The sequence below is a fragment of the Periophthalmus magnuspinnatus genome, chromosome 1 (genome assembly GCF_009829125.3).
Source record: "Periophthalmus magnuspinnatus isolate fPerMag1 chromosome 1, fPerMag1.2.pri, whole genome shotgun sequence".
Lineage (NCBI taxonomy): Eukaryota > Metazoa > Chordata > Actinopteri > Gobiiformes > Gobiidae > Periophthalmus > Periophthalmus magnuspinnatus.
This window is the reverse complement of record NC_047126.1, coordinates 15,142,542-15,161,615: the sequence shown is the minus strand read 5'-3', so window position 1 is coordinate 15,161,615 and position 19,074 is coordinate 15,142,542. Positions and strand designations below refer to the sequence as shown.

At 36.0% G+C, this 19,074-nt stretch overlaps 2 protein-coding genes across 2 annotated transcripts; both read left to right on the top strand.

Moving 5' to 3' along the window:
- The first annotated feature begins 1 nt into the window (after window position 1).
- On the top strand, window positions 2-9,619 carry LOC117394035 (multidrug and toxin extrusion protein 1-like). The gene is made up of 16 exons (XM_033992055.1): window positions 2-142; window positions 1,144-1,245; window positions 1,330-1,398; window positions 1,484-1,632; window positions 2,742-2,784; window positions 2,871-2,915; window positions 2,985-3,082; window positions 3,595-3,692; window positions 6,117-6,298; window positions 7,221-7,329; window positions 7,399-7,474; window positions 7,614-7,683; window positions 7,765-7,897; window positions 7,966-8,060; window positions 8,667-8,721; window positions 9,399-9,619. The coding sequence occupies exons 1-16, from the start codon at window positions 2-4 to the stop codon at window positions 9,617-9,619; spliced, it is 1,686 nt and encodes a 561-aa protein (XP_033847946.1).
- Window positions 9,620-10,454: 835 nt separating this feature from the next.
- LOC117378417 (high affinity choline transporter 1-like) lies at window positions 10,455-17,701 on the top strand. The gene is made up of 8 exons (XM_033975017.2): window positions 10,455-10,664; window positions 11,396-11,509; window positions 11,659-11,814; window positions 13,538-13,686; window positions 14,210-14,353; window positions 14,683-14,836; window positions 15,817-16,034; window positions 16,544-17,701. Exons 1-8 carry the CDS (start codon window positions 10,481-10,483, stop codon window positions 17,078-17,080), a joined length of 1,656 nt encoding a protein of 551 aa, XP_033830908.1. The 5' UTR covers window positions 10,455-10,480; the 3' UTR covers window positions 17,081-17,701.
- The last annotated feature ends 1,373 nt before the right edge of the window (window positions 17,702-19,074 follow it).

The window sequence follows — 19,074 nt, the reverse complement described above, 5'->3', positions numbered from 1 at the left end:
CATGATGGAAGACACACCATACGAAGAGCCGAGGGGTTGCTGGCCAAGGGGTTGGTGGTCGAGGCTGAAGCGCGTGAAGTGTCCTATCCCATCCGAGTACAAGGATGAAGTCGTGGAGATGTTCAAACTGGCAATACCAATTGTAAGGGAGTCTTTTTTTTAATATTTATTTATGCAGCACATTTAAAATACAGTTTAAACTTCACACAAAAGTCAACTAAACAGAAAATATGGAGCATAGTCAGAGAAAAATGAAACAATAAACCACCAAGATATCCTGTCTAGCTAGTATTGAATGCCAGGGAGAAGAAGACTCGGGGTTTAAAGACTCAGAGGATTTATTATTTATGTGTTTATTTATTTAATTAACAATTTGTAGACTAAATTCTACTTACTTTTGTGTATTTGTTGACTAATGAACAGCTAGATTGCAGATTTTTTAGGGGTTTTTTTTTGTTGTTGTTTTTTGCCAGGACATTTCAGTTAGTTTGATAATCTTTAATCTCTAAATTGTATTCTCTCCCTCTCTCTGTTGTTCATTTAACCTGGGCTCAAACAGGTCCAGTCATGACAAAATCATTTTATTGAGCCATAAGAGAAATTACATGGACAAAGTAAACATTACAATGACAACAACAAGTTATTATTTATATTTCGAAATAACGAAAGTAGCAATAATAGTAAAAGAATTGTGTCAAATAAAGTTATAACTTTTTCAGACTGTTCAGGGACATGGTGGCAAAATGGTTAGCACTTACCTTACATTAAGTAGTTTTGGGTTTGGTTCCCAGATCCTAAACACACTCAGCTTTCTGTGTGTGTGTTTCATTTTGACATGATATAAATAACTTATCTTATTTATTCAATTACAGCTTTCTTTATTGCACAAATTACCTTCAAGTGTATTCTGACTGGGAGCAGGTTTGCCTCTTCTGATCTGTAGTGTAGCCTGCTTGTCCCCATGGATGCAGATAACCTTAATGCCATACTGTTAAACATTCCAGGAATAGCAATAACATCTTCTCAAGACAGGCAAGTGCCATACCTGGTACCAAAAAAAGTTACAGGGTACATATTTAAGTGTTAATGTTTTGCTTTAGTGTTTTACTGAATGAAACATGTTTTTTCTGTTTTTCCGTTAAGATCTTGTCCCAGGCTTCGACCTTCGTGATAGGTTTTGTTAGTACAGCGTTCACTGGTCACCTTGGGAAAACTCAACTTGCAAGTGTGGCTTTGGCAATTGCGGTAATTTAAAACTGAATAATTATCAGTGGAGAAAATGATGCTACAATGTTATGTCATATGTGTTTTTTTGTTTTTGTTATGCAGGTCATCAATGTCACTGGGATTTCAGTGGGGGCTGGTTTGACTTTAGCCTGTGACACTCTTATATCCCAGGTAAGGTAGTACAAAAGTCTCTTACATTTGGCCTTAAATGTAGAGTTTACCTACGTGACATAATCTGTGTTCCTGTTTCCTGTAGACTTTTGGGAGTGGTAACTTGAAGCAGGTGGGGGTGATTTTACAGAGGGGGGTGCTGATCCTGTTACTGGCCTGTTTACCATGTGCAGCCATCCTCCTTAACACGGAAGGCATTTTGATCTTATTCAGACAGAGCCGAAATGTGGCCAGGTTTGTTTTGAAAAAAGTAAAAAAAATCATATATATATATATATATATATATATATATATATATATATATATATATATATATATATATATATATATATATATATATATATATATATATATATATATATATATATATATATATATATATATATATATATAATTTATGTTATTACCACACTGTCCCTCATTACAAATGCACCTGAAGTTATATTTAGTTTAAGTCACACTTGTTTGATGAATCTTGTGCAGTGAAAGTTGTAGTGTCAAACATGTCATACAATGGTCTCTCGTTTATCACGGGGGTTACGTTCTTTAAATACCCGCAATAGGCAAAATCCACATAGTCTGCTTTATTTTTTACAATTATTATATATGTTTTAAGGCTGTAAAACCCCTCACCACACACTTTATACACTTTTCTCACACAGGTAATAACATTTTCTCACATTTCTCTCTTGTTTAAACCCTCTCAAAGTTCAAACCTTTGTATATTATATCTCCCTCAATCGCTTTAAAGTTGTTGTTCATGTATGCTTCTGCACCGGTGGTATCTGCAGAGGCAGCCTCTCCATGCAGAGAAACACTTTTAAATCCAAAGCGTTTCTGAAATTTGTCAGTGCAGAACGTTTCATCGACATTGTTGGTTTTGTCGAGGAGAAAACTTGCAAACATACAGCACTTCAGAGTCACACTGCAAACGAACATTTATGTAAATTTGGCTGAATGCATTCTGTACTGTACAGGAGACTGATTGACAATGGTCTACAGTCCATTAGCCAATCAGGACGCAGAACACAACGCACGTTCATACACTGTAAAAAAAAAAAAAAAAAAAAGGCATGTAAAATTGCACACAAAAAAAATCTGCGAAACAGCGAGACCGCGAAAGGTGAACCGCGATATAGCAAGGGACAACTTTACTTTCAACTCAGTTTTTTTGCCGTGTTGAAGCTTCTACAATCATACACTTGTTGAATTTCATACATAGCTTTCTTTTAAATAAATTGAGACACCTTTGTCTGAAATTTTTACTACAAAAATACCTTCATATTGGTAAAAAATGATTAGTTGCATCATCCACCAATTACTCTTTTTTTAATTCAATACAGGCTTGCCCAAATTTACGTCAACATCTTCCTGCCATCCTTACCGGTAATGTTGCACCTCAATTTAACTTGACAAATTTTTACTAATTGCATTTTGTATATATTTTTTCTTTTTTTGCTATTAATTCACAGGCTACTTTTATGTATCTACTTCAATCGAGATATCTACAAAACCAGGTAAGAGTTTATAGAACATTTCACTTTGATAAAGGATGTTCATTTCAAATGTGATCTTGTTTATTACAGGGGATTATTTGGCCTCAACTTATAACAGGAGTTATTGGCAACGTTGTAAATGCTGTCATGAACTATGTCTTCCTGTTTTCTCTGAAGTTGGACGTTGCGTGAGTGTTAATGTTGCCAATACATACTTACCAGTAAATAGAATAAACAGTAAACGTTGCATTCATGTCATGGAATTTGCAGTTTAACTTGCAGATTTGGTTTATAGTTAATATATCTAATTGCTGGGCCTTTCCAAATGAAACAAAAACTGGCAAAAAAAAAAAAAAAAAAAAAAAAAGTTTTCTATTAGTACAAACAAAGATTTATTTTTTTTCATATTTGCTTCAAGTATGACATTCAACCACAAAGAAGCCAAAGATGAAGGTGCTGTACCTGACTTTTAAAGGTGTCAAAAGTCAGCACTTTCATCTTTGGCTGTACTAAGTTTAAATGAAATAATAAGAACAGGTTGTACAAAATGATTCACATACATACCAAAGACATAAAACAGATATAGATACATAGACTAGAATACAGAGACTAGTAAACATGCAGTCAGAACATCTGCTCTAGTGACTACAATGTTGGATTTAACCGGATTTCAGGTTTCACTGTCTTCTTTTTCTTGCAGGGGGTCCGGAGCTGCCAATGCCATTTGTCAATATTTTATGGCAATTTTTTTGTTTATTTACATTTATGTAAAAGGTATCTACAAAAGCACATGGTCAGGTAGGTATAGAATTTAATAGTGCTTGTTCTATTTACAGTTTACAGTCAAACATCTTGATAAATTGACATTTGCAAAAAAATCCTAAATATAAGTTTTGTTCTCCAAAGCAAAATTTCATATTAGCACATTCAAAAATGATCAATGATCCTCCAAAAGTCAGTGTTACCATCAAATCTCTTAGACTTTGGTTATGTGTTTTTATGTACTCCTTCATTTGACTGTGAACCTCAGAAGCCTTAGGCTTCAAACACACTGCTCGCGTCGGCATTTATGTGTACAAGCTCCCAAAACCACAGCCGTGTTTCACCGCAAGGACAGTCATGGCAGCTCTAGTAGGACATATGCATGCGGCACTGGCTCTGTGTTTGTCGATGGGAAAACCAATCAAACTTAACTGGGCACGTTCAGCCACTTGTAACAGGTCTGCTGTCCAAAATGTCCATGAAGTTTTCTTAATGTGCAAGATAGTTCATATGGCACTAACAATACCATCACACTGTTTATGATGGTTTGAGAGTGAGACATATGCTCTACATGTGTATCATGTGTTTCTTGTGCATCTGTGTCTGTCTATAACATGTTTTAATATTGTGATTCCTGTCTGTTCTGTTTTCTCTTTCGTGTTTTTGGTTTATGGACTTTGGTAAGAGAGTTTAGTATGTAGGTACACAGACTATAGCACATTTTTAAATGCCACACATGTTTAAATAGCTGATCGTGGTGCTTTAGGTTCTGCAAAAAATGTTTTGTAGTTTTGAAATGAAAATTAAGGCTTGAAAATGTAGTTTTTGAGTGTTTACTCCCAGAGTGGCTGATTTTGGAATATGTGCTGTAATTTAGACTTTAGTGTCAAAGTGATTCACTGAACATGTGTTTCTGAGTGAGAGCCAGGTGTTCTGAGAAAGAGCCTGAAAACTGTGTGAACTGATGAGAAAGGTTCCAGATGATTTGACATGTTCCTCTGTTCAGATACATGTTAATGATCAAACTAAACCAAGTGTCAAAAGTTGAGCTAAAACGATTGAAAGAAAACTGTACTAATCGCAATGAGTAATATTTAAATGTTTTTTTATTGCACAAAAAGTTACCATAATGTTGGCAATAGCTGACAGACAAAATAACAACCCAGTTACTATTTAAGCAATTTGAGCTGAGGTAAGAGTAGTTATTAAGTATAACCAAAGTTCACAAGGTTCAATGCTGACACAAGGCTGAAGTTTATAAAAACTTTGGTTCTTTGGTTACAGTTTTTTCCATAATTTTAGCACATTTTTGGAAACTTGTTGTACTTTAATCATTAGATTCAAACATGTATCTGAACAGAGCAGAACAGCAAAAGCAATTTGTGAGCACCCAAAATCTAACAACAAAGGATTTCACACATGAATCCAACAGGGAGAAAGGGGCAGAGCACAGACTCTATAAATAGGCCTATATAGAGATATACATACAGTATATATCCAGTCAAATGTAAATGTCTTGTCTAATTTTATGTAAAAAAAAAACATGAATTACAAAAGTATTGATGTACTTACTATTCTTTTATTCACCATATATATTTTTTATCAGATGCTGAAATGAGTAATGTGTACATTTATTGACATAATACAGAACATAATATACTGTTTTAGACAAAAAGAAAAGGTTTTTCAGACCCCAATTCCTCTGTGTAAAGTGCGAGCCACATTTGCAGACAGCTCTAAACCAGTGATTCTCTGTGGTCACTGAGAGCAGGGCTAAGGTTTCTGAGCTGCAGTGTCAAATTAAAGAACACAGAAAAACACGTGCAGTGCAAGCTTTTTGATGGTAAAACTTGTTTTTGGGATATGATTGTTCAGTTTTGAATGAAAAAATTTTGCTTAGATAAAACTTTGTTTTGGATTTTTTTTTTTATAAAAAGTCATAAAACTTGAGACCTTAAAAAAATATTGCCACAACATTTTCTAATACATTTTTTCATGGCTTTCTGCTGCTAAAAACATAGATCTGAAAATTGTGCCTTTTTGTCCCCATGCTTGTGTAATATTTGACACATATTTAGAGCATATGCCTCACTCTCAAACCATCATAAACAGTGTGATACAGGTCCTACAAGTCTCTGACTCCCTCATACTACACATCTACAAGTGTTGTAACAATCTCCAGCCAGTATCTGGATGATGGTTAGATAAATTTATAAATCTGATGATTGTATTTATATTTTAACCACAAAGTTACTTCTTTGTTTAGGTCATAAAGTTTAATTTTTCAAACATTTTAAATATTTTGTCAGACAGGACTCTTTTATTAAGTTGTTTTAGATCAATTTTACAATGTAAAATGCCCAAAATATAATATAATGATCCATGGATGTCACAGATTAAAAAGCTAAATACAACTTTAAGTGATCTAATGATGAAGAGAATATGTTGGTATTTCCACAGGCTGGTCCGCAGAATGTCTGCAGGAGTGGGGACCCTTCATGTGGTTGGCCATCCCCAGTATGCTGATGTTGTGCCTGGAGTGGTGGGTGTATGAAATTGGGGGGTTTCTGGCCGGTATCATCAGTGAGTCGGAGCTTGCAGCACAGAGTGCGGTCTACGAGCTGGTTACTTTAAATTACATGGTAAACACACGAGAAAGGTGTGCAAATATCCTAGAAAAAGAGAGACAATTATGTGATATGGAACAATTTTGTTATAGATTACAACAGTAAGTTGGTATGAATGACACATTCTTGCAAACAGGTTTGTACTTAAGGTCTTCTCACAAGCATTTTTGACATTTACAAAATGTTTACTTTACAGATAATGTTTTTACACGTCCTGAGCACTCGTACACACACAAGTTCTTACATGATTGTTATTTATTTTTACAAATTATTTTATATTAAAATAATATTGGAAATCTTTTTTTGAAGAAAACATTTATGAATGAGGCCCGGCTTGTTTTCAAATGTTCTATGTATCGCCAAATTGATGACTACTATGAATAATAGTAGTAATTTTAAAAAGCTACTGATAATGTGTAATATACAAAGATATTTGCCTGACAAATCCAGACTGATATCTCTGTATATTTTTTATACAGAGAGTCTGGTCAGTCTGGTCACCACGCCCTCCCTTGCGTCTCAAGCCAGAACTGAACATGATAGTGCATGATAGTGCAGTGCAGTCAGATTAGTTGTTTTTCAGTGCGTGTTCTTGATTATTTAGTCCACCTGTCAATCAAGTCTATCTGAAGACGGGGAGATTCACTGGTGACCAGACACATCTTCATAAAGTCTTGAAGAAGTGTGCCCCAGGGCAGCAGTTACCACCACTGAGCATGTTAACTGCTATTGATGCTGCTGAATAATGCACTGTAAAGCACTTTGGGTATCTTGAAAGATATAAATCCAATGGTTAATTAATATTGCAGTACAGATGTGATGTTGATGTTTTGATGGTAATTTTTTTTTAAATATCACAGACAAACCAAGACAGCTTTTTTTTTGTCTTTTTTCTTCCTTTAATTGGTAAATCAGTATAGCTTATTGTGTTTTGCAGATTCCATTGGGAATTGGAGCTACAGCCAGTGTCCGTGTCGGTAGTGCCCTTGGTGCAGGAAAAATAGAGCAGGCAAAACTGTCTGCAAAAGTTCCTGTAGTTTGTGGATGTAAGAGAAATACGTGATCTTTTAGCATGACTTAAACTTGAACTAACTTATTTTTGTGATTACCGGTAGTAATAATTATAACTGTTGTGGGAGCAGTCATGATGGCTCTCAGGCATTACATTGGATATATCTTCACTACAGATAAGTGAGTCAGTAATATAGTTAATCATTCTACCTCTTCTCCGTCTTAATGACAATCGCTACTTAACTTGAGACCTATTGACCATTTTCTATTACTAGCAACCATTTAATTATGCATGTGTTTATTATGTGTTTATTTTTAGGGAAGTATTAGCCCGAGTGTCCGTGGTAATGATTGTTTATATTGTCGCAAGTATAGGTGATGGAACTACGGTAAGATTGTAACTAATTTCTCTTACAAAACTGGGTGCTTCTCTATGAACCTGTTTATAACTAGAGTGTATTTCTTTACAGGGCATGTGCGGAGGTGTTATCAGAGGAGCAGGAAAACAGACATTTGGTGCTGTGTGTAACTTCCTGGGTTATTACTTTATTGGTCTCCCTGTTGGAGCATCATTGATGTTTGCTGCAAAGATGGGCATCCTAGGTAAGACGTTATCTTTGATCAGAATATCTCTCTTTATAATGCATAAGTTACATGTGTTTTTGTCATAGGATTTTGGACTGGCCTTTGTTTAAGTGCATTTATACAAGCCACTATCTTCATTACCTTCTTGTGCAAACTAGATTGGCAAAAGGCATCTACAGAAGTAAGTACCTACCTATATTTCTTTTTCAAACAATGTGTTAAAGGACACATAGTATTCAAAGTGGACTTTTTTGAGATTTACCATGCTATATACATTGTTCTCCTGAAAAAATACCTGGCTTTTTTTAATGTATCCTTGTTTAGTATGTCCACTTCTGAGCTTCATAAAAACACACTATTTTGAATTTCCCGGTTTTGTGACAGGTTTAAGTCCAGAAGTCTCCTATACTGTTTTTAAGTCCATAAATCCAATTTGTGTCAGAAAAAAATTGTGAACCCTAGCTGTGGCTTGTTTATTGAATAGTATTCCCTGCCAGTCGATGGTGTTCAAAAACCATTTCCCAGTATTGGAACACAACACTATTGAATGAAGATATACATTATTTTAAGTTCTAAAACATGAAACACCAAGGCAAAAGTTCTTAAGAGCATGTTTAAAACACCAAATTTAAGTAGAGGGAAGGCAACTACATGAAAAATAATGTGTGTTTTCAAAGCATAGGCATTATTTTAAGCTTATAAACATGAAATGCCAAAGCAAAATTACTTAAGAGCATGCACAACAAATAAAGCATAATGTGTGTCAACAAACTGTTCTCCTGTCTAGGCTCAGATAAGAGCTGGTGTCCACATAAAAGATGAAGCAGAGCTGAACAAAATAGGTACGTCAAACTGAAAGTGTGGACAAAGAACTGAGTATTTATTTAGGATGCAATGTCATTGTCATTGTTATTATACTGCCAGCTAGTCAAAAAGTAAAGCCACTTTTGTGTAGGTTTGGTCTGATTTTTCCTAAAACAGTCTAGGTCTAGGACAGCAACAGTCTAGCAACAGTCTGTGCTCAAAGAATGAGGTCAGCTGACACCTGAATATACCGAATGATTCCACCAATTCCATCAATGGATTTTTTCTTCCCTGATGGCACGGGCATATTCCAAGATGACAATGCCAGGATTCATTGGGCTCAAATTATGAAAGAGTGGTTCAGGAGCATGAGACATCATTTTCACACATGGATTGGCCACCACAGAGTCCAGACCTTAACCCCCACTTTCATCCATCACCTCTTCTCATTAATGACAATTTCACAATATTTGTGAGATGTCTGTGTAATCCCTCAGTTGTACAGGTCTGATCCATAGCAAAAGAAAAATATAAAATCTGTCAACTGGACAAAACTTTTGCTGTAATATTTGTTTATGGCTTGGTAATATCTAACTAAAATTGAATTATTATTAATTTGTTATTGGTCCCAAATATATTGCCAAATTAAATTAAGCAAATAACCAAAGCCAGTTGAGTTGCTGTGGTAACTAGAGGGTGGTGTATTATCTTTCAGACTCTAAAGGCGCTGAGGCTACTGTTGCTGAGCCGGTCTATGAGAATCCAGACAACAGCCTCCAAGTTCAAGGCCAGTCCAACCTCACCAACACCACTGAGGGAAAAATGCTGTGCACAAAACAGCTCATTGTACGCCGTGGGCTCACTGTGGTCATTTTGCTGCTTATTTTCTCTGGAGGTGTAGTTGCACAAATCTTCTTAGATAAAAAGCTGACATAACTCACACATTGAGCCATATGAGGCAAAAGCTGTGCCAAATCCTCACAAGGGTATCATAGGTCACTGGTTCTTGGGTCACCGGTTTGACCTGAAACCATCTCTTATTTAATCGGTCAATGCCCCATGTCACAACACAACACCAAGAAGAAAATTGAATCTAGGCCAAAATACAGATATTCAAACAAAAAAACTAAATGGATTATTTTTATTGGGGGGGGGGAATCCCATTTGTTGACTGCAGAGGTGGGACCTAGTTTAGTAACTCTCAAGAAGGCTCAAGTTGTTCCAAGTCATTACACGAATTTGCGTAATACAGCAGCTAATATTTTTGCAATTTATATGATTTTTGTGAATGACCCTTTTCAAAACTTATGGGGAGGGGCATAGACACTTTTTGCTACATGTTTTGTTCATTTTGCACCAGATATGGAAAGTTTCCTCCTTTGCACTCCACTTTGTTTGTTTTTCATGAAAACTGTGAATCATGGAAATTAGATTAGAAACACTCTGAATATGAATGTATATGTAAGATGTAAATCTCTTGTGTCAAAATACAATACAATAAAATATACACAAAAAATGTTTAAATCTTATGTACTAAACTTTTTTCCTAAACTTTGAAACCATGCTTCTCAGTGTAATTCTTAAGCAACTCATTACCAAAACACCTCTATTAACATTTTTTTTTTTGTTTTTTTTTTTGCTTTGTCGCTTTCCTGTAGTCCCATTTGTTTGTAATTTTTCAGGTGGCTATCTTTTTTTTTTTCTGGACTTTGTTCCTTCCTTCTCTAAACTGGGCCCCATATTTGTTTGCCTCTGCACCCCTTTGAGTAGCTCTGTTGATAACAGTAGCCAAGCAGCATGGCGTTGAACATCTATGGAGTGGTTGCAGTGGTGGTCTTCTACCTCCTGATCCTCGGGACGGGGGTCTGGGCGGCCCAAAAGTCACGGAGAGCCATGAGGAAAAGCCGCGGAGACCAGACCGAGGTGGTCCTGCTTGGAGACAGGAATATCAACCTGGTGGTGGGCATCTTCACCATGACCGGTATGATTCCAAGCAATTCGTACTACAAGCCTACTATAAAAAGACCTATTGTGGAACATTCCGGGCAAAACAAGGACATCTCCATGGACAACAGCATGTGGTGGAGCCCTGAAAAGTTACATAGTGTACCTTTAACACAAACAACACTTACATTTGCAAGTGCAGTCATTTTGAATGAATCCACTCTACAATTGTCAGTAAACTAAATGTTTTCAGTTTGGCTTAGTTTGTTGCATAAGGTTTAAGAAATGTTGTATAATATGTACAGTGTGCTGTTTGCTGAGCCTTCAACATTTTGGCATTCAAATTTGAAGGGGGGGGTTATTTGCTCACAGTATTTGTTTGTTCCTTGTGCTTTATCATATAGCTGCTAAAGACCTCAGAGAGAGTTCATTTACTATAGAAAATTACATCCAAAATGCAGGGGATTTTTAACAAAAAAAAAGTATTTGCATGCAAAGAACACCAGTTAAACACTGGTTTAGGAAAATAAAAATTATGACATTTATATTTATTAGTCAGATAAAAACTACTATCACATCTGCCGCTGTCCAACCATCTGCTGCCTGTCTCCAATCAGGAAGTCAAACTATAAACTTTACCAAACTGAAAGATGCTTTTAGTAAATATAATGAAGTTAACTATCTTTTAGTGAAATTAGTGAAATGAGTTTAATCTGTCAAATGCACTTTAAATGTATTCATATGACTTTTTTGTACCATTTCTTTTAGCGACATGGGTTGGAGGTGGCTTCATTTTGGGTGTGGCTGAGGCTGTCTACAATCCTAAAATGGGATTAATATGGGCTCTAATGCCTATACAGTATTCCCTATCATTCATTTTGGGTAATACATATTTATTTTCTCAGTTACATTGTTTGAATGTGAACTAGTGTATGGCCACTTTGTGAATACATGAATTTAAATAGTATGGTTTTGTGTCAGGAAATGTGTCACTAATGCATAGTTATTTATTATTGTATCTTCTTTTGGAGGTGGTGTCTTCTTTGCTAAACCAATGAGGGATAAGATGTACATAACCATGATGGATCCATTCCAGCAAAAGTACGGCAAAATCCTGAGTGGGATCCTGGTGCTGCCTGCCTTGTTGGTCGATGTGCTGTGGGTGTCCTGCACGTTGCTTGGCTTAGGTAAACTTACACATATTTATATTACTTACATACTAATGGGATTGTTCGGTTTCAGATGACACACAACATTCTATAGGCCAATAATATTTAATGCAGATGGGGGAAGCTAAAGTAAATATTGTTAAAATGTATTTTTGCGGTTAGTTGCAGCAAGTTCTAGGGTACAGTTACTAGTAAATATGATCGGTTTGATATTTGTGAATTTACATTTTGGCTATTTCACAAGAAAGTACAACGTAATCAATATGGAAAACTGGCTTTAGCCTCCCATCTGGGAGTATGACATTTTCTAAAATCTAAAAATCACCAATTAGCTTATGGAAGAATTTGCTGTTAAGCTGTCAGATTGCAAAAACACACAACATTCAAAGTCTTTTTCCTTTGTTTTTTTTGTTTTTGTTAGTTTCTCTCATGAAAATCTACAGTAGAACAATGAATAACAATACAATACGTAAATGTTCATAGTAGAAGGCATTACCATGATTAGAAAGGAGCAGATATGAAGAAAAAAATCTTACATTAGTCTGCCCCTTTATTTAGATAAAATTATTTGATGATCTTTTCCCATACCCCACCTGTGTTCAATCCTAAAGACGTGATTGTTGTCGGTTGAAAAGACTTTGAGCCGTAAGGTAACATACATCACCATTCATATAGACTCTTTTCTGCATCACACGAGGAAAAACTAAAACTAAAAGACAACTCTGCACACACCAGTCCACCTTTCCCACAGTCAGGGAAGAATTTAGTTGCTGTCTTTTGTTGCATCGACATCTTTTGTTGCATCGGTGTTGTTGTTTTGTTTTCTTAAAAAAACATTTAAATAACAACAAATATTTATACTCTAAAAATGGCCCATTGAAAGAGTCAACACTTATAAATATCTTGGATTTTGGCTTGATGAAAACTTATCCTTTAAAAAACATATCTCAGAATTATGTAACAGTTTAAAATCTAAATTATCATTTTATTACAGAAACAAATATTGTTTCCCAATAAATTACAGAAAAGAAATAGTGCAAGCAACCTTCCTCTCCATACTGGATTATGTGGATGTGGTACATGAAGACTCCAGCCTCTACTTTGAAACCATTGGATCCACTATTTCACTCTGCTCTTTGTTTTATTACAGGCGATGGATTTGAAACTCATCACTGTTTTCTCTATGAAAAAGTGGGTTGGCCGTCACTGCCTGTTAGAAGAGAACAGCACTGTATGAAATTTTTGTATAAGGGACTACTTCAAAAAGTGGCAGAATACCTCACCTTTTTGTTCATCATTGATACTGGAATATTTAATGCCAGATCACATGACTGTATGTGTCTAAGGACTAGCTGCAGTAGAACTGAGATAGGAAAGAGTGTTTAGCTGTTCTGCTTCACAAAAATGGAAAGAAAAGCGAGACTGGATATGTGACCCAGTCGCATTTAACAATCTGATAACAAACTTTTATGCACACACCTACATCTGTTTTTGATGTTCTATATGGACTTGTTTGTTTTTTGTTTGCTTTTTTTGTTTGTATTGTATTCTAAGAAGGGCGCCCATGTAAAAGAGAGCCCAAGTGCTCTCTCAGGGTTCCCCTGTATAAATAAAGATAAATAAAAATTCAATAAATATGATGAGGTTGTGGAGCAGATCCCTAAAAAAATGACAAGGTTCAGCATTTCTGGATCATAACTTTGGATATTTCTTCACAAAAAATTTAATTTGTGTGTTACAGGAGCAACTATGAGTGTCATCCTGGATCTGCCCTATTCCATCTCAGTGTGGATTTCTTCATCTGTGGCCATTGTGTACACTTTATTAGGAGGCTTGTATTCAGTGGCTTATACAGACGTCATACAGCTCTCCCTTGTATTTCTCAGCCTGGTAAGTCACATCCAACTTAAAGGTAGAGTATGTAACTTTCTTCAGGTGGCACATCGACCTGCATGATTCCATGGAAATACAAAGTTAAAGCCATACTCCATTCTTCATGGAGTACGGTTTGTGCCATACTGTGGATGATTATAGGAACGATATTTCCATGGAAACAAGCAGGATAAAGCCTTTCTCCAGGTCAGGTTTGTGGAGATGCAATCTCACTCAGAGAGAAGACAAATGTTTTTCTAGGGTTTTCAGTGCAATAAAAAAATAAATCTATTGTAGGTCTACATACAAGATAATATGTATTTATTATTGTATTTAAGATATGCAGAATTAGATATAGAAGTATTTGATATATAAGAATAATAACAAAATGCTGTGTTCAATTTTGGGTAGAGGCATTTTTGCACATTTTTGACAGACTGCAAAACTCTGATCTTATTATTGTTATTGGGAGAGTTACAAATAATTTGAGATATTTATTCTTCTATCTCCTATCACTATTCCATTGTCGTTGTGTTTGCAGTGGATGTGCGTCCCTTTCCTGATGGTTAATCCCAAGTCTGTGGATATCGCTCAAACCGCCTTTAACCACATGTACCAAAGCCCATGGGTGGGCACCCTCGAATCGGCCACGCTGTGGAAATGGATCGATGACTTTCTAATGTTGGTAGGATATTTTTCTAAATTATAAGTAAATAAGACCCATTATAAATATACATACATAATAATTAATTGACTAAATGTGTTTTACTTGTCTGTTTCATGCACTGCATTTGTTTGTAAGAGTTAACATAATACATGCTGAAATCGAAGCATAAAAACTCTACATTATCAACAGTAGTAAATGTGTTTGCTTAAATTATGTCTTCGGCCTGTCTTCACCAAAAGGTCTTTGTGAGATTTCATTATAATTTTAATGTTATAGTAATATTAATGTGCTGTTCTAGTTGCTTTACTACATAATATACTATTTTATATAAAACACTTTCTCTCCAGGGTCTTGGAAGTGTCTCTTTTCAAAGCTTCCACCAGAGGACGCTGTCTTCTTCTTCATCTGAAACAGCCAAGCTAACGTGCTTTGCAGCTGCCATTGTCATTGCCATACTGGGAATCCCTCCAGTCTTGGTTGGAGCAGTTGCTGCTTCTACAGGTTCAAATTATTATTATAAAGTATTTTTTTTTTTTTTTTTTTTTGGTTTACCAATACAACCTAGCATCATTACATACCTAGACTTGCCCCATTAAAAATATATAAACCATTATTTGTCTTACAATTACAGGAAACATAAAGAAAATGCATTACTTATTAGGGGTAGCCTGTGTAATCCATAGATTGTTTAGGTCTGATCCATAGTAAAAGCCGAAGTTAAATCTGTCAACTGGGCAAAACGTTGTAAGACTGAAGACGTTTCACTGCCCATCCAAGCCGCTTATTCAGTTCTGGTCAGATTGGTGATGGACACAACCTTATATCCATTTGAAGGGAGAGGCTACATACACTGAAACTGTAAACAGCTACTGTCTCCAGTTTCAGTCTTAATGGCCTCTATTCAACCTTTAATGGTCCTGTCGGCACACCCAATAGGAAAGGTTTACGTTTTTTTCCTGATATATTGATACCTTGTTTCATTAAAAATATTTTTGAATTAATTCCAAAAAGATAAAGATTGTATCATTATCAATAAGTATTCTCACTCAGTGGTTGTACAAAGGTTGTTAACACATAAGGTTTTCAGTCAAATGTCATTCATTTCAAGTAGACAGAAACCAAAATAGTATTAAATGTTCTTAACAGGACAAAGCATAGATAACATTCCACAACTAAAACAAGGTTAAATCAGATCTTAACCATAATTAAAACCAGACAAACTCAGACAAAATCAAATCAATCATGGGTCTAAATGAGGACAGAAACTACACACTGACCCATTTGGATTCATCACCGTTCACCAACCTTTTCTTTTGCTGTGCTCAAATTCCAATCCAGTCCAATTTATTTGTATATCACATTTCATAAACAGTTGTTAAAGTGCTGCACAATAATAAAGAAATAATAATGAATAAATCCTCATTTTACACTGACAGTACTTCTAAAACAAAATAAAATTTACTTTTGTTGTCTCTATGTAGATTGGAACCAGACGCAGTATGGTCTGCCCCCTCCATACATGCGCGGGGAGCACAGTTTGATTTTGCCCCTGACCCTCCAGCACCTCACCCCTCCCTACATCTCCATCATTGGGATCGGAGCCGTGGCCGCAGCCGTCATGTCCTCTACAGACTCTGGGCTCCTGTCCGCAACTTCTGTCTTCTCTTCAAACATCTACAAAAACATACTGCGTAGAGGGGTAAGTGCCATATAACAGCAAACATATTTAAAAGCTACATTTTACTTAAAGGTGCACTGTATACATTTTCTGGCTGTGATTTGCTTTGCCTGACATGTTCCACAATATGAATTAAACTTGAATTTGTTATTGACAGTGTTTGTATTGCAAAAAAAACAAAACAAAAAAACAAAAAACAAAAACTGCATTTTTACTGTATATGAATTCCCCATCTGACCTGTAACTCGGATGGCATCACCTGCCTCTCTTCATGTAGAAAGATAGATTTAATGCTGTTAATACTGTGGAACATTACAATTTCCATGGAGACAAGCAGCTGGGCAAACCACCAGAATTATAGTATTAATCAAATTCAATTTAGTTTTTTAAATTGATATCACAATTGCATGGATTAAAAATTAACAATAAACAAATACCTGGTACACTGTCTGACTTGGTCTTTGTCTTCATTTATATCAGACGTGATCTGATTCGAAACAACTTCATTTTGTACTACTTTGTATATCCAGGCTTCTGACTGTGAGATTAAGTGGGTGATCCGGGTGACTGTGGTCATTGTTGGTCTAGTCGGGACCTCCATAACCTTCTACACCAACAGCACTTTGCTTCTTTGGATCCTTGGAGCAGACGTTTCCTACACCCTCATCTTCCCCCATCTGGTCGCTGTCCTCTTCTTCAAAATCACAAACGGCTATGGTGCCTTTGTGGGTTACATTGTTGGGTTGACAGTTCGGATTTTGCTCGGAGAAAACACAGTAGGTCTTCCAGTTCTTCTTCCTCTGCCTGGAGCCACTTTGGAGGAGGGTGTCTATGTCCAAAAGGCCCCAGTGAGGACAGTGTCCATGCTCTGCACCCTAGGGACCATTCTCATCTCCTCACTTTTGTTTACTCTCCTGTTTAAACATGGACTCTTGCCTGAAAAGTGTGATATTTACAATGTAAAATCTACATGTACTGAACCAGCAGAGGACTCACTGGACAGAGGGGAAACAGAGCCATGTGATCACACACAAGGAGTAGCCTTACAGCCAATGCTGCGGTCTTAATGTTTACTTTTGACAAATCTAAAAATGTTAGAACCAGAAATTTACTGTATTCATGTTCATTTTTTGTCAATATGTAATGCAAAACTGTTTTTGTATGACAAAATAATGATGAAAATCACTAAAACAACAGTTAAGTCTGGACTGAACCACAACCTTGGCTGAAGAACCAGAACCTGTTAAAATCTAAACGGTTGTAAAGGATCTGCTGTGGATTTGTCCTGACAGGCATTTTTTATTAAAGCTCCACCACATAAGATTTAAACCAAAGAATAAACAAATACAAAAGTTTTTACTGAACTATGTGGGTTTTGTTCACACAATAAAGAAAAACATACATCCATAATGTGAGAGTGAGCCTCCACCAGAAAAGTTACAAAGTGCTCCTTCAGCGTTTTACTTTATGTGAGTGAATATAACACTGTTGATGAAGCAGTCATAAAAAAAATCAAAATTCTTCCAGATAAATAGCGTTGTATTTTTATTTACTTGGCAACTGCTGATAGAAACCATGGCAACTGTTAATGTTACAACAATGTTCATATTAAATCATCAGAATGTCGTTGAAAAAAAGCTGAAAGGTGATTTTGACCACTCATGATATTAAAATATTTGGAAACTCTGAGTACTCCAGTCCGTGTATTTTCTTAGAAACATGTTTTACATTATCAGAATTTTCAGTGAGGCTAAGGTTAAATCCATGGAGATTTTAAGATGCTAGCTAAATAAGATGCTGATTTGATGATGTGATAAGTTATTATAGCAGCTTATTGGGTTGTTCCACAGCTCTTTCACTTACCTTTTACATTGTTTTGGCTAATGCTAATGGCTAATCTCTATGGGGGTTTTGCGCTGCTGCCAAAAACATGGCAGATTTCATGGATACAGTTGTTTTTGTGACTTCTGTAGTGTCAGAATACGTTTCAATGCTAAATCTGAATTTTGCATTGTAAAATTTCCATTGTTGTAAGATTAAACTAACTGAATATTCTGATGATGACAACACAGTCCCAAGCTCCATACTCCTCGGTTTGTGTAATCCCTGTCTTGAATGTATTGCACTTGCACTTGTACAATGGTGCTAAGAAACTAAATGATAGTTGTACGAAAACAGCCTGTTATTCAAGAGCTTTTCTATGACCAACTTTTTGTCAGCATGATGTTGTCACCATACACCTCATTTAGAGAGAGAAGAGGCCCCCAAACAGCTGTCGAAATATAGGTCAGTCTTATTTTAAATGTCATAAATTATGTAACATTTAGACGCCACCATCGGCCTGGTTAAGAATACATACATACTACTACAACTAAGGTTTACATATTTAGGACCAACTCTTCACAGCTTACAGCAGACCTATGCCACAGTCATGTGTCTTGTAATATCCCGTTAAAAGTAGCACAGTTTACAAAGCCATATATCACTAGTTGTGGTTTGTTCATTACATTCAGTATTTACTCTACTTCTCCATTAATCATCTATATGGATCAGCATGCTCTTGTTTCTTGTAGTAAACACAAGAACTAGATATTTCAATATTTGTCTGTCGTCACTGGCATCTGCGTGCATGGGTTTTATGGCAGTTGACACTCTTCTAGATATTGGCTTATGTCCATAAATAAGATTAAGATTGTTTACACCATAATGCACGTGCTGTAAATGGGTGTGATGGGAAAAAACAATCAATTTCACAAGACTGGATAAGTTAGGTTGAGATTATATTTGTTGTACAGGATGTGGAGGTGGTACCAGGCTACTAATCCTAGTCTTCGCCTATATGCCTTAATCTTTGTTGAAGAAAAGCTCCATTATCATATCTGGTTTGCTGTAGTGGTGTCTTTATTGGCTGAAAGTTCCAAGTTGTAAGTCAGCAGATGGTGAGTTTCAGACGCGTGTGGTGTCTGTGGAGAAAGCTGACCATAAGGAAAAGTGGAGCAAGGGAGCAAGACACAAAGAGATAGGGAGATTATGTAAATTCAAATTTGGTGGAATTTCAGAG